Source organism: Trichophyton verrucosum, assembly GCF_000151505.1.
Source record: "Trichophyton verrucosum HKI 0517 chromosome Unknown contig00692_1.f1.exp, whole genome shotgun sequence".
Classification (NCBI taxonomy): Eukaryota; Fungi; Ascomycota; class Eurotiomycetes; order Onygenales; family Arthrodermataceae; genus Trichophyton; species Trichophyton verrucosum.
Genome location: NW_003315278.1, coordinates 1 through 14,067, shown reverse-complemented (window position 1 = coordinate 14,067; position 14,067 = coordinate 1). Strand labels below are relative to the sequence as shown.

Genomic DNA, 14,067 nt, shown 5'->3' with positions numbered 1-14,067 from the left:
AGGAGAAAATCTCAGTCAAATAGAGAATTTTCTCTAAAGCTCCAACTCGTTTCCACATAGCAACGAAAAGAAAGGAAAAAAAGTAAATAGTTTTTTTTTAACATGATAACGCTAGACTAATAGTGGCTAGCGTTAATATGACTAATAAGAATTATATAATGTATCATGTGACCCTTGGATTTGGCGTGTTTTTTTCGTGTCCAAAAAGTCATTAAAGAGACAAAACGGTAGCAGCACCACGATGATAACTGTATCAAGGAGAGATCAGGCGTGATGACAGCTTGATCTGGGAGTTTGGGGCTGAGTACACGGTATAGCTTCGTTTTGAACATGATTTTCTCCTGCGTGATGCCACAGTATGGGCTCTAGACTTGAGTCAGGCTCCAACGCCACGCGTAAGAGGATTGAGAACCGTGAGTACAAATGTTGCATTCAACCGTACATGGCTAACGGACTTAGATGACTTTGTGGGAGAGGATGGCGAGGAGTATGGAGCATCTGGCTTTGGAGGCTTTGGAGATTATTTTCGTCGGAAGAAAATCAAACTTCAAAATCTAGATTCTGAAATACGCTCTGCATCTCCAAACAACCCACCCATATTCAAGGGTGTTGTAGCACACGTGAATGGCTACACACAGCCATCACTGAATGACCTTCACCGTATGATTGTGAGCCATGGCGGGGGCTTCCTTCAGTATCTCGATAGGAAAACAGCGGCGACTCACATCATTACCAGCGCATTGACTCCTAAGAAGAAAGAGGAGTTCCGCCGATACCGTGTTGTAAAACCGGCATGGATTGTTGACAGTATTAAAGCTGGCCGTATGTTGCCCTGGGAAACATATCGTCTGTTAGGCGAAGGTACTGCACAAAAGGTTCTGAAATTTGATGCCAATGGCATATCTACCGAGAATAATACCCAATCCCAGAGTTACAAGGCTCAAACAGATGCATGCTGGTATACTTCGCAGTTGAACAAGGAGGTCGTCCCCGTTGACTCCCAGAGGATAGTCGAATTGCCCTCAGCTGACACTACGGACGACCCGCCTTTGGAAGATGAACCAGCAACCGATGTTCAAGCAACGGATCAGGTGAATGGTGTTTCTATGGCTTCAACAACCCCTGAAGAGTTTGGTGCATTGGGATCGGATGATCTGTTGTCACCAGTTCATCCTGAACGGCCTAGTTTGGACCAGGTGCATACAAGCCCGAAAGCTGATGGAAGGAAGCCATTAACTTCAGAGGAGCACAATGCCTTGCTGCTTTCGAAGGCACATATCCGGCAATCCAGCGTAATCAATCCTGATTTCATCCAGCAGTACTATCGTGAATCACGTCTTCACCACCTGTCTACCTGGAAGGCGGAGCTGAAAGCACAGCTGCAAACCCTCGCCCAAGAACGCGGTACAGCAAAGCTTTCTCCTATCAAACGGCTTCCTGGAACAAGGCGGTATATTCTTCATGTTGATTTTGATAGTTTTTTCGCAGCAGTTTCTCTGCAAAAACACCCTGAACTTGCCGATTCTCCCATTGCCGTTGCACATGGAACTGGTCCGGGCTCCGAAATAGCTAGCTGCAATTACCCAGCACGCAAATTTGGCGTCAAAAATGGGATGTGGATGAAAGGAGCCCTAGAGCGCTGCCCAGAACTCAAAGTGTTGCCATATGACTTTCCAGCATACGAGGATGCTAGCAGGAAGTTCTATCAGGCAATTCTTGATATCGATGGAATTGTTCAAAGTGTCAGCATTGATGAAGCACTCGTTGACATTTCCTCTTTATGTATACAGGCTGGTGGTTCTGATGGAAAAGCAATATCAGAGAGCTCAATATATCGAGAACAGGAAAAAGCCGATACCATAGCACAAAAATTGCGAGATTCCATCAAGCAGAAAACTGGTTGTCATGTATCTGTTGGTATTGGTCAGAACATCCTACAGGCAAGGTTGGCATTAAAAAAAGCAAAACCCGCCGGCCAGTTTCAGCTAAAACCCGAAAATATGCTTGACTTCATCGGTGAATTCTCTGTCACTGATCTACCTGGTGTGGCGCATAGTCTGGGAACAAAGCTTGAAGAGCTCAGTGTCAAATATGTCAAAGATATCCGTCAGCTTAGCCGAGAGAAGCTGACTGGGCATCTTGGTCCAAAAACTGGAGCAAAACTATGGGAATACGCACGGGGAATCGACAACACTGTCGTTGGAGAGCAAGTAATACGAAAGTCCGTTTCAGCGGAAATAAACTGGGGTATTCGGTTTACTAACCAGGCACAGGCGGATGAATTTGTGCGGAGCCTAAGTGAGGAGCTACATCGTCGACTTTTGGAGAACGGGGTCAAAGGTAGACAGCTGACGATGAGGATAATGCGAAGGGCTGCTGATTCACCCGTTGATCCTCCCAAACATCTCGGCCATGGCAAATGTGACACCTTTAACAAGAGTATTATCCTACATACTCCAACTAATGCAAGCGATATAATTGGCAAGGAGGCAGTTTCCGTTCTTCGCAGTTTTAACTTCTCACCTGGGGACCTGAGAGGGTTGGGAGTTCAAATGACGAAGCTCACGCCCATTAAAGCTACTGCTAGTGGTGAACACACGAGCAGTCAGCAGCAGCTCCAGTTTAAGGCGGCTACCCCTGGTCCAAAAAGCATAATTTCTCAAGACCCTGATGAAATCATGAGTCTTAAGAAAGGAGAGAATGCAAGCCCACATATATCCGCATCATTGGCGATTGGATCTTCGCTACATGATGCATCTCAGAAACTCCTGAATACACGAGGTACGCAGTTTATTTTACCAACACAATCGGATCCTTCGACCATTGCGGAACTACCAAGTGATGTCCGCTCTAAATTGGCTCCAAAGGAGAGGCTGAGTATCAGTGAACAGCTAAAAGCTGCAGCTTCTGCCAAACGTCCAATGCAGACACTGTTTGCGTCAACAGCCCTCCCGCCTGAATCACAGCTTGATCAGGATACGTTGAACGCCTTACCTGAAGATGTAAGAGCTGAAGTGCTAGGCTACTATAAGCAAAATGCCAATACACCGACAATTGCTTCTCCAAGCCCAACCCCTTTGCCAAAATCCCCGCGTCACAGGAAACCTACGACGCCAACGAAACCAAAATCTAGCCGTGGAAGAGGGCGACCAAGGGCTGCAACAAGATCAGCAACTGGGCCTACCCTTACTCAGTCCAATTTCATAATCCCTCAAGTCTCCTTGCCCACGCATGAATGTACAAACTCTGCAGATAATTCTCCTACACGGGCATCCGCGGATCCCGACAGAGATATCTCAGAGGAATTCCTTGCCGCTTTGCCGGAAGATATACGTCGAGAAGTTCTAGAAGAACACAGACAGACTCGAATCCAAGAGCAAGGAGGCCTAAACCTTGCCGCAGTGCATGAGAAGAATTCACGGATAAAGCAGCATAGAACCAACAACTCTTCTCTCCCTGTAGAGCCCGAGCAGAAACTCCTCCGGTTTGATCCGCGTCCTGCGAAACCCACGTTCACATCAAAAAGGCTATCTTCTCTATCAGAGATTCGCGAGGCCTTGAGCGAGTGGTATTCATCATTTGAAAACGAAGAACCGTATGAAGAAGACGTAGAGGCGCTCACCAAGTACTTGAGGCGAGTTGTCTTGGAGGAAAAGGATATTTCCAAAGCCACCGACCTGGCACGATGGCTAGGCTGGCTCGTAAACGATTTCAACAGTAGCTGTCATGGTAGCACGGGAGACACGGGCCCTTCAAGCAAATCCAGCCCATCACTCTCCGGTTGGAAGAATGCAGTTATCAAAGTGCAGAACTGTGTGAGCAATGCTGTTGTGGAAAGGGGCTTGCCTCCTGTTGATTTTACGTGAAGCTCGTGTCACCATCTGATCCATATTTGTATAGCTAACTAATCCACGATACCTTTTTGGCTTATCTGCATGCATGAATATGCAATTGAGAGTAATATTAATAATACCAAACATGAGATTATATGGGTTTATCGAATGTGATATTTCAGCCTGCTGCTGCGCTGTCATGACTCACCCCGCTTGTGGAAGTACGAAGTTGCAGTTGCGCTTGCGCCCTTCCATGTATTGGCAACTCAACACGATCAACATCGAGGATCACGATATATAAAGACGGGCTGCAGGGAGGCACCAAATATTTGAGAAGCATACTTGGAAACAGGTAGCTAAGCATATTCCTTGCAACTGGATCTCTGTGTCTATTTTATTCTCTGTCCCGAGATTATAACTCTCAGTCCATCCAACTGGCGCAGGCACACCCTTGGTACGAAAGACGGGTGATATTCTAGAAGCAGTCAACCTTTGCTGAGTTAGGAGCCCAATGGAAATACAAAGTACGATGGCGGGCAATTCTACAGGTATATATCCTTTGCCTGCGGGACAAGTACAAACCCGGATGACAATAGGCCTGGGTATTATTGTGTATGTGGCAGGATGCTAACATCGTAGTAGAACCCAAGCACTACGCCATTCTTCTCTTTGAAGGCTTCCAGGCTCTCGACGTCTTCGGTCCTCTTGATGCTCTTAATATCACTTCTCTCGACAACGGCATCAAACTTTCTATCATTGCGCCAACATTGAACCCGGTGAGCACGAAGCCGCCTCCACTTCCCATAGTCAACCTGAAGCCAGGATGGGGCTTCTCTGAAAGCGTGGTTCCTACACATAGCTACGATGATCTGCCCACAGAAATTGATGTTCTCATCGTTCCGGGTGGCCTGGGTACCAGTCACTGCGCCAACATCGAGCCAGCCGTCAAGCTTGCTCGCAAGCTATACCCGGAAGTTAAATATTTGTTTAGTATCTGTACAGGCTCAAAAGTTCTAGCTGAAGCGGGTCTTCTGGATGGAAAGAAAGCGACGACCAACAAGAGGAGGTACGAGGAGACGACAAGGCCGTACCCTCAGGTCCAGTGGCAGAGGAGCGCCCGATGGGTGATTGATGGAAATATATGGACATCCTCCGGTATCAGTGCAGGTACTGATGCCATGCTTGCCTTTATCGGGATGGTTTATGGCCGGGAATATGCACAGGCAATAGCAAAGCGGATGGAATACCGTTGGGTAGAGGATCCTACAGATGACCCCTTTGCTGCCCCAGAACCGAGCCCCTGACCAGAGGACCGGAGTCTGCGTATGTATGCAAGTCCCACGTCACACGTCGACTTGGGAAGTGAGGGGAAATAAGGTCCTCATTTTAGGCGATATTTGTAGGAAGCTGTGGCGCATCTCAACATGTCTGTCACAGAGGCTAGTGGTGAATAAGTGGTTGGACGCATATCCATACCCTTGTCGCCTCTTGCACCCGGGATGTTAGTATGCCGTCATAGCTTCGTCGTTTAATCTCAGCTCAGTGTACAAAAAAATAAACATCAACCAATTGGCGAGATTCCAGAGAGAGGAAATCCCTTGTGTTTACATATGCATCAGCAGCCAAAATCGAAACTGACATCCACACATGTATCCATTGGTGTGAGCTTGACGATATTAATACCTCTGTCGCCTAGGCCCCATCAACACTTCGAGACAGTATGCCGTACACATAATTCCTCGAGAATGTTTACAAAGAATGTCTTCCGCGACCTGATTGGACTCTTGATCATAGGTTAACCTTTATGATATTGAGGTTGAGATTTTTGCTTATCTAAGGTGAATGGTATGTCTTGGCGCTGATATAAGCCAATTGGTGCCCACTAAAATGGCAGGTGACCAGAGGGCGGCTAAAGACGGATAACTTTCTGAGCGGGGCTTGCCGGCGCTAGATCGTAACAGGAAAACAGATGGCAAGCGGCTATAAGCGGCTAGGGCTTAGGGCTAGGGCATTTTGCAGGGCGCGGATGTTTGGTTACGGGCTGCAAGGGCCTGATCAGAGAAGTAGGTAGTTGGCGATGCCCCAGCACTAAAGAATATTCTGGACGGAGTCAAGATAAGCTCACCAACTTGAGAGATAAACCTCCGATATTATTCTAGCAGACTTGGCGTAGTAATGATCACACCTATGCTTTTTGATGGAACTCGAACACAACAAACGGACACATTGTATATTTGTCTCTGCTATTTACTACATCATATATGTTGGCTAATGCTCACATAGTGAAAATGTGTCTTGATGGAATGATTCCTCTTGACCAGAATAAACAGCTTTCCTTTCTTCCATTAGCTCCAGGCGCAGCTCCTTCGCCTCTTCCATAGTGATTGGAAAGTCATCCAGATAAGATGTGACTTCGTCGAATAATTCTCTGGGAAGTTTACCTGCGATGCCATGCAATGGCATCAGCCTATCCCACCAATCTGCTCTTTGTGCGGGTACATTTGCCGTAGAGATGATGCGAGTGTTTGGGTCAACAAGAAACAACGCGAGAATTTTTCGGTGACCTGGTTGGGTAGGATCATCCAGTTCGAAAGGATGTACACGATGCTGCAGCGAGTTTGGGAATGTGACAAGGCGCCCTTCTTTGCATAAAACGCTGCCGATTTCTTGGACAGTAGACTCCTGATCCTCAAATCCAAACACTTCGTTCAGCCAAGAACGATGATCTTGCTCGTAGAAAACATCATCGGCATCGTAAAAGCTAACCATTTGGCGAAACCCAAGCCGGCTCTCAGTTATGTTAGAACTGTCGTAGTAGAACAGTGCTGAAGCACAGATGTGTTCGTTCTGCAAAGTGGGGTTATTATATTTTCCCAAGAAATAAGTGAAGGTTATATATAGCGAAATACATACCAATTGGCCCTCAACATGCCATGAACCTCCATCGTATTTATTGTTTTCGGGAGTAAGATGAATGTTCGCGAGTTTCACAATGACTTGTATCCCAGTCTTTCCGTAATCTCTCTGAAGGTTGACAGTTTTCCGTTCATCTAAAAGCTTTTTTTCATCATCGGAGCAATTTACCTTCTCCTCTGGGACGAATTTCCCCGGCTCGGGTTGCGCTACCTTGCGAATTTCCCATCCCCACTCTTCAATACGTTGCTCGTAATCTTCCTCATTTTCATCTGGAAGCCTTTGAGGCCAATCCTTTTCTGGTATGTTATCCGGATCTGGGTCATAGATACATTCGGTATAGTTAATCCGCTTATAATCACGCCGAGTTTGACCAACAGATAATGTCTCATTCCACAGAGGGATTGTGCGGGCAATGACCTGTTCGAGAACTCCATACAATTCCTTGTGCTCGTCAGGATGCAGGTTATTGATATAACTGGTGATGGTGCATTCGCTTGAAGGATTCTGTGCATGGGAATCCTTCCCAGGACGGTTTGTCGATCCAGATGCTACGTCGCAAGGAAGCCATTGAAACTTGTCGCTGAAGGGGTGCCTCATTCTTTGCGAAATATGCGGAGGTCCGAGTCCATCACTTGGAACTTCAGTTTCTGACTTATTTGGAATAGGAATTACTTCACCAGTACCAGATCTGGCGATACCATCCTGAATGTTCAGAATACCATCTTTAACGATGCGGGTCCGACCATAAACCAAGGGGAAGAGCGAAGGATGGACAAGGTCAAGAACCTGATTTTTGCTGTGGGGATGGTAGTCCTTTTGCGCTTCAGGTACTTGCTCAAGACGAGCAACTGCAGCTTTCAGTGACTCTTTGAGTGAAGTGGGAATAAGAGAGTCGGATTTGAAAACACCAGAGGTAAGAGCAGAGATAATACCATCAGTTTTGAACGCTTCAGATTTATACTGAAGTTCAGCGATGATCCAGTCAACCATTTTTTCTGTTATATCCAAGGTATCATTTTCTAGTAGCTCTCGTCTCCATTTGGCGGTGATAGTTTGGTCAAAAACCTAAGCATTACCAAACAAATTGGATGTTATTACAGTGATTTATCAGAGGTAAGAACTAAGCCTTTACCTTGTCTTCCCACCCAGGCTTGTCAGTGATATCATTCATGGCATAAATCATCGCATGCTCTCTCAAAGTAATCATAGGCATGCTATTCCGTATACATAAAAGGAAAAATTAGCTATTATTCATCATCAAAGCGAGCTGGGCAACAGGAACTCTCACGATATACTGCCATAATCGATGTCACTTTGATCTAGAGCGTTAGGGAATGATCGGTTTCTGAAATCCTTGGATCCATCATATTCCGTATTGGTTATGAACCCATCCCCTGGTGACGCTCTCCATGCCCTAAATCCATTCAAAGGGATGCCATAACCCGGGAGCTTTATGGCAGGGGTCATTGTTGAGTAAAGAACCCTAGAACTAGCCTGTAATTCCTTAACAAAATATGAATAAGGTCGCAAAGCCATCGAGTATTCTGGTGCACTGGGACGATCCGGAAGGCCAGAAGAAAAGCGGAAGACTTTGCATCCCCATCATCTATTTATCTCCCTTCTCAGACATGGGTTAGCCGCTTCATGGGTTGACGGGCCATCTAGGCAGCAATCCAACAATAACCAATCCAGCTTCCAGGACGGCACATGCATAGTTAGTCACATATTGATACCAATCTATCACACCAACAACAAGCACTAGCTCGTCATTTGTCTCATCTTGAGCCCGCTTTTGTGGTATGCTCAGTCGGCGAAAGTCGACGTTGGAAGTCCGACGAAGAAAGGGGCTGGCCTGCTTAGCTAAGTCAGTAACGATGTTGCTGACTTACTTATTACATAATCACATAATTGACCTCGGCTTAGCGGGCTCTTGTTACATAAGCCGCTTACCGGCTATTTCCCAAAGCAGAAAAAGCAAAAAAGAACATCGAGCAAAGAAACATCCCCGGCAAGCAAATTCCGGGCTCAAGGAACAGCCACAAATCACAAATCACTCAGTCATTCATTCACAATTCATTATTTGGGACGCAGACAGCGAAGCACAGAGCGAAATAATAGGAGGAGAGAAATACCGCAGAGACAGAGGCCAGAGACAAGTAGAACCTTCCTCGTATTTGATGTCTCCCCATACCGCATGCAGTCAGCGGATAGAGAGTGCTAACGGATTGCTCCCAAACTTCATAAAAGACGGTAGCTCTACGGAGTAAGGCTTGGTCTCTATTTATATTACACCAGCCGTCGGTATCCGCTCGCCCGCGCGCGCATATTTTATCAGATTACTTTATTATTGGGCTGAGCGTTGGACGCTGTCATCCTTCCAAGGTTGCGCCTCGTGGTGAGGAGGTGAGTGGAGGGCGCAGGAGACAGGCAAGGGAGCATTAAATATAAGACGCCAGCCGCCACAGCAGGGGCGGGACTGATCCCGGAGTCCTTTTTGACTTTCTGACGTTGAAAAAGGGCAAAAAAGCAACGACGCAGAAGAAGAAAAGAAAGGAGTTGAAAAGCCCGGTTTTAACTTCGTCAAAACTCTATCGGCGGATGGTACTTATATGAATACTGAGTCGGACTTTTTTCTTGACGGGTTGCTGGAAGGACTGAGATATCATCATATCTTCTATTCTGTAAAGTCTCGAGCATAAATACGTCACCGCCCCAGCGTCTGGAAAATAGTGACAGGGTTACTATTCGACCATATCAAGAACAGTATCACGTACCTGCAAAAGCAGAAACGGGAAGAAAAAGCCGAAAAGATGGCCCCCCTCCAGCCAGAGAGTCTCTTTTGCAAGCTGGACACAGCGCCGGCGGATGAAGTCTTCGCTCTGATGGGCGACTTCGCCGCTGATACTCACCCAGACAAGGTCAGCTTGGGTGCTGGTGTGTACAGAGACAACGAAGCAAAGAGTTGGAGGCTACCGGCGGTCAAGAAGGCAGGTTATCACTCGTTTCTCGAATGATAAAGTCACTAACATACCATAGGCTGAACAATTACTCCTCGATGACCCAACTCTTGATCATGAATACCTTCCTATCCCTGGCTACGCACCATTCTACAACATGGCTAGGGATCTAATCTTCGGAACAGGCGAGTCGAGCATCCCCAAGGAACGCATTGCCAGTCTCCAAACAATCTCAGGAACGGGAGCGAACCACATCGGAGCTCGCTTCCTAGCAGACCACCTCCCAAAGCTTTCTGATCCCAATGCAAAGCGCACTATCTGGATCTCCGACCCAACGTGGGCCAACCACCATTTGATCTGGAACCTTGTCTCGAGCGGAACCTCCGGCAGCCCCATCCAGGTGAAGACATACCCTTACTACCATGAACCCACACGGTCACTTAACTTTGAGGGAATGATGAAGGAACTCGAGGCTCATGCTGTCGCGGGAGATGTTGTCCTTCTTCACGCCTGTGCTCACAACCCTACTGGAATTGATCCCACCCGTGCTCAGTGGCTGCGGATCGCTGATCTGTGCGAGAGCAGAAGCTTATTCCCCTTCTTTGACTCAGCATATCAAGGATTCGCTTCTGGAGATCTGGACAATGATGCCTGGCCCATCCGCGAATTTGCTAAGCGTGGGATGGAGCTTTGCGTTGCTCAGAGTTTCAGCAAGAACCTAGGTCTTTATGGTCAGCGAACTGGCGCCTTCCACCTTGTGTGCCGCAACGCAGAGGCGACTGTCTGTGCCCGATCTCAGGTTGTTGAGCTTCAGCGTGGCGAGATCTCTACTCCACCATCATACGGTATGTTGTGCCTAGATGCATAACTTTCTTACTGAAACCTTCATGCAGTGACACTAACTGAACCAACGTAGGACCACGACTTGCGGCAAAGATCTTGAGTGACCCAGCCCTTGTTGAGATGTGGAAGGAAGATCTCATCACCATGAGCAGCAGAATTAAGTCCATGCGCCGTGCTCTATATGATGAGCTGCAGAGACTGCAGACCCCCGGAACCTGGGAGCACATCATCAACCAGATCGGCATGTTCTCGTACACCGGCCTCACCAAGGAGCAAGTCCGCCTCCTTCGTGAATACCACATCTATCTCCTGGACTCCGGCCGTATTTCTATCGCCGGACGTAAGCAATCCCCTTCCACCCATTGATACGATGTAGCCGACCAAACCACTAACATTTTCTTATAGTAAACACCAGCAACCTGAAGTACGTCGCAGAAGCCATCGATTCCGTGGTCCGTAAGACTACCAAAACCTCCAACGGCTCCAATGGCTCTAATGGCCACTAAATCAACAACCATACGGCCTATCTGATACGGTTCAACGAATTTAAATGATGCTATGTATCTCATTCCAACGTCCCTCACCAACGGGGCCAGTCTCCTATGTTCGACCGCCTACCGCTTCCGCACGATCCCATTGATTGATTTCTTGCATTTTGGCCTCGTATCTCAACCCGACCGACCAGTAACCGGTTGGAATATTGACCAACAGGATAAATATTTTTTTCTCACTCGCGAGTTTGATGCATAGATGTAAGACGTTCCTCATGTTTCTATACTTTTCATACTTGGTTTGTTGGTTGTTAGAGTTGGCAGCTCAGCACTTGTTGTGTTGGTTGTATCCTAGTCTGTATTAGCAGGATAGAGTCAGAGACACAGCTAGATTCTATCTAGACATCTTTAACCAGTTGATTTACACTTTTAGCTATCTCCGAGTCTACAATGTCCGGTTCCTGAGTACGGTACCTTTTACAAAGCTTCAAGTTTGTATCCATTCATCCCCGACCCTCGTCCGGGCGGACGTTACTCTTTGTAGTAACCTATAACTACGCCAAATCGAGCTCAATCTACCCGCGGGTTGCCCCTAAGTTCATCAAGTGTAACAGCTAGTCAACTACATACCTCTGAGACCGATATGGAGAGAGAGAACTGGGCGTTTATTTGAGTTGGTCACAGTGCTACTTAGTTACGTCAACACCAACTCTTTTGACTTCAGCCGCAACACCAACCTTAACTAACTTATCTTCAACTTCTACTTTTCAACTTATACCCTTTCTTCCTCATATTTTGTCCTGCAACATGTCACAGCGCCCTTTCAACTAATTACCCGCATGTCCCAATCATATCAAGTGGGATGCTCCTGGTCGTACTGCACAGCTGGTAGCTATAATCAATGGCCCAGAAAATGCCCAAGAGCATCAGGGCTGCTATCAAGCTTTATCATAAGAAACTCCCCGGACTCCTTGCTTTATATTCAAAAGGGAGGGCCATCTACTCCGAACACCTTAAGCCTTTCCCTTTTTGAGTGGAGGTAATGATCCCCTTGCCACATATCTTCTCGTCCCACTTTGCTAGCGACGATAGCAGAGACAACAATTCTGGATAAAAACAACGACAACTACAACATCGAACAATCCTCAGAGCCGGTCAACAGTTCATACTTGTTGACTCTAGTGTTGCAAAACAATATGGGTGATGCTCCAACGGTTCTCTCTCTCTCATCCTGATGCCCCAGAATGGAACAAAGCTCTTATGCTCGAGTTTCAGGCAGCCCTCAAGAAGGATCCAGCAGCAGACCTGATGTCTATGTTTTCCGATTCCTATCGTCGTCGGCACCAATATGCCGAGGGGGAATTATTATCATACCCTGCGGGAATCAATCGTCAGATGCTCGACGAGCTCGACAACAAATAGAGGCGAGATCTGGAGGTCAACTTGCTTACCATCATTCCATCAAATTATAACCGCAGAATAACAATGGCAACTGGACCCAATGTCAAAAAACCAGAGCCTCCGAAGCCACGTGCGTCTGAGTATTTAGATCGTCTTGATCTTGCGGAAGCTGCTACAGTTGTATTTCAGTTATCGGAGAAGGTTCGGGCTATACTTGCGCGCTACTAGGACGGGTCCTTGGGCGAAAAACCGAAGGGCGAAGAGTTCCTACTCGGTGCGTCCCTGAAACGGCTGCTTTTAGGCTCCGGAAAAATCTGGGAAGGCCCCGCAAGAGGCCTCGCGGTGAAGTGCAGTGAGGGCATTGTGGCAAAAGTCATCATGGGCAATAAGGAGTACACTAGGTACACCATACTGCAGCATCTCGAGCGATAGATGCCTAATATCCCAGTTCCCAGACCACACGGTCTAATTGCCTTTGCTCCATTCTGTGTTGTTTCCATGTCATACATTCCAGGCATGACTCCGACCAAGGCCTGGCCCAGCCTTGCACACGAAGACAAGCTGTTCATACAACGCCAGCTAGACGACATATTCCATCGACTAAGGACAATTTGACAAGATGATGGCCATCCCCTTGGTGGAATCAGTGGAGAAGGGGCAAAGGACAAGCGGGTTGATGAGTGCTCCACGTTCAAAGATATCACCCCAGCAGCTGCATTCCGACTTGCAGTTTTCCCCCCGTCATCATGGCAGCAATTCATACATCAAGTTTCTTCGCTCACTCCTACGTCATGACAACTCATCTCTGTACGGGTCCGTGTTTACCCGTGAACTGACAATATCCTGGTGAAACGGGAGCCAGGTGATAATGGCCGCTAGATAGTCAGCGGGATCATAGACTGGGAAGATGGGGGCGTTTACCCTGAGCATTATGAATGCACTGCTCTGTCTCAATGTTTAAGTGTAATCGATGAAGACGACTGGTATCTCTATCTGCCTGAGTGTATCTCGCCTTCCAGATTCCCCGTACGCTGGCTTGTGGATCGGCTCTGGAGATTCATCTACGTACTACATGACATTTTCTGTATCTTCTTCTTGTGGCATTGAAGCGTATTTTGGGATGTTCTTTTGTCATTTTTATTTGAACTGACCGATATAGCCCAGTTATGAATAACTATAGGTTCCTATTTAAACTTAACTTCCAGGAGAATTGTAAATTGTGAGCTATTACCAAAGTGATAGAGTGCGCCCACACCAGTGGTCAGCAAGTTGAAGCTATGTGCATGACAGCAATCTTCCTGTTCAGCACAATAATAACCCGATACAGTCTTTCAAATCTCCCTTTCAATCTTCTGGTTCAATAGACGAGTACTTTAGAATTGATATGTAGAAATTGACAGGGATCTATCTCCCTCGACTTCAATTAGTTAACAACCTCCTGCGCGCTAGATGGTGGATAGCAGCATATTCAATAAAGCTGCTTCACTCGCTTACTTTAGACCTTCGACTCTGCAGCGTCACTCCATCCCCGTAGTTAATTGCCTAGGTCACCGCGGCTCTGACTTCACTCAACAGCCACAGCTCTGCCTATTTAAGCGCCTGTATTCCCCAACCTTCTTGGCGTTA

At 47.0% G+C, this 14,067-nt stretch overlaps 4 protein-coding genes across 4 annotated transcripts; 3 read left to right on the top strand and 1 right to left on the bottom strand.

The window, feature by feature from the left end:
* Positions 1-158: 158 nt before the first annotated feature.
* TRV_06288 (uncharacterized protein) lies at positions 159-3,866 on the top strand (the record flags this gene model as incomplete). The annotated part of the gene is made up of 2 exons (XM_003019613.1): positions 159-185; positions 318-3,866. 2 exons carry the CDS (start codon positions 159-161, stop codon positions 3,864-3,866), a joined length of 3,576 nt encoding a protein of 1,191 aa, XP_003019659.1.
* Positions 3,867-4,447: 581 nt separating this feature from the next.
* TRV_06287 (ThiJ/PfpI family protein) lies at positions 4,448-5,137 on the top strand (the record flags this gene model as incomplete). The annotated part of the gene is made up of 1 exon (XM_003019612.1): positions 4,448-5,137. The coding sequence occupies one exon, from the start codon at positions 4,448-4,450 to the stop codon at positions 5,135-5,137; it is 690 nt and encodes a 229-aa protein (XP_003019658.1).
* Positions 5,138-6,101: 964 nt separating this feature from the next.
* TRV_06286 (uncharacterized protein) lies at positions 6,102-7,962 on the bottom strand (the record flags this gene model as incomplete). Its single annotated transcript, XM_003019611.1, has 2 exons — positions 6,102-7,814; positions 7,882-7,962. 2 exons carry the CDS (start codon positions 7,960-7,962, stop codon positions 6,102-6,104), a joined length of 1,794 nt encoding a protein of 597 aa, XP_003019657.1.
* Positions 7,963-9,559: 1,597 nt separating this feature from the next.
* TRV_06285 (aspartate aminotransferase, putative) lies at positions 9,560-11,055 on the top strand (the record flags this gene model as incomplete). Its single annotated transcript, XM_003019610.1, has 4 exons — positions 9,560-9,736; positions 9,786-10,551; positions 10,623-10,889; positions 10,955-11,055. 4 exons carry the CDS (start codon positions 9,560-9,562, stop codon positions 11,053-11,055), a joined length of 1,311 nt encoding a protein of 436 aa, XP_003019656.1.
* Between the last annotated feature and the right edge of the window lie 3,012 nt (positions 11,056-14,067).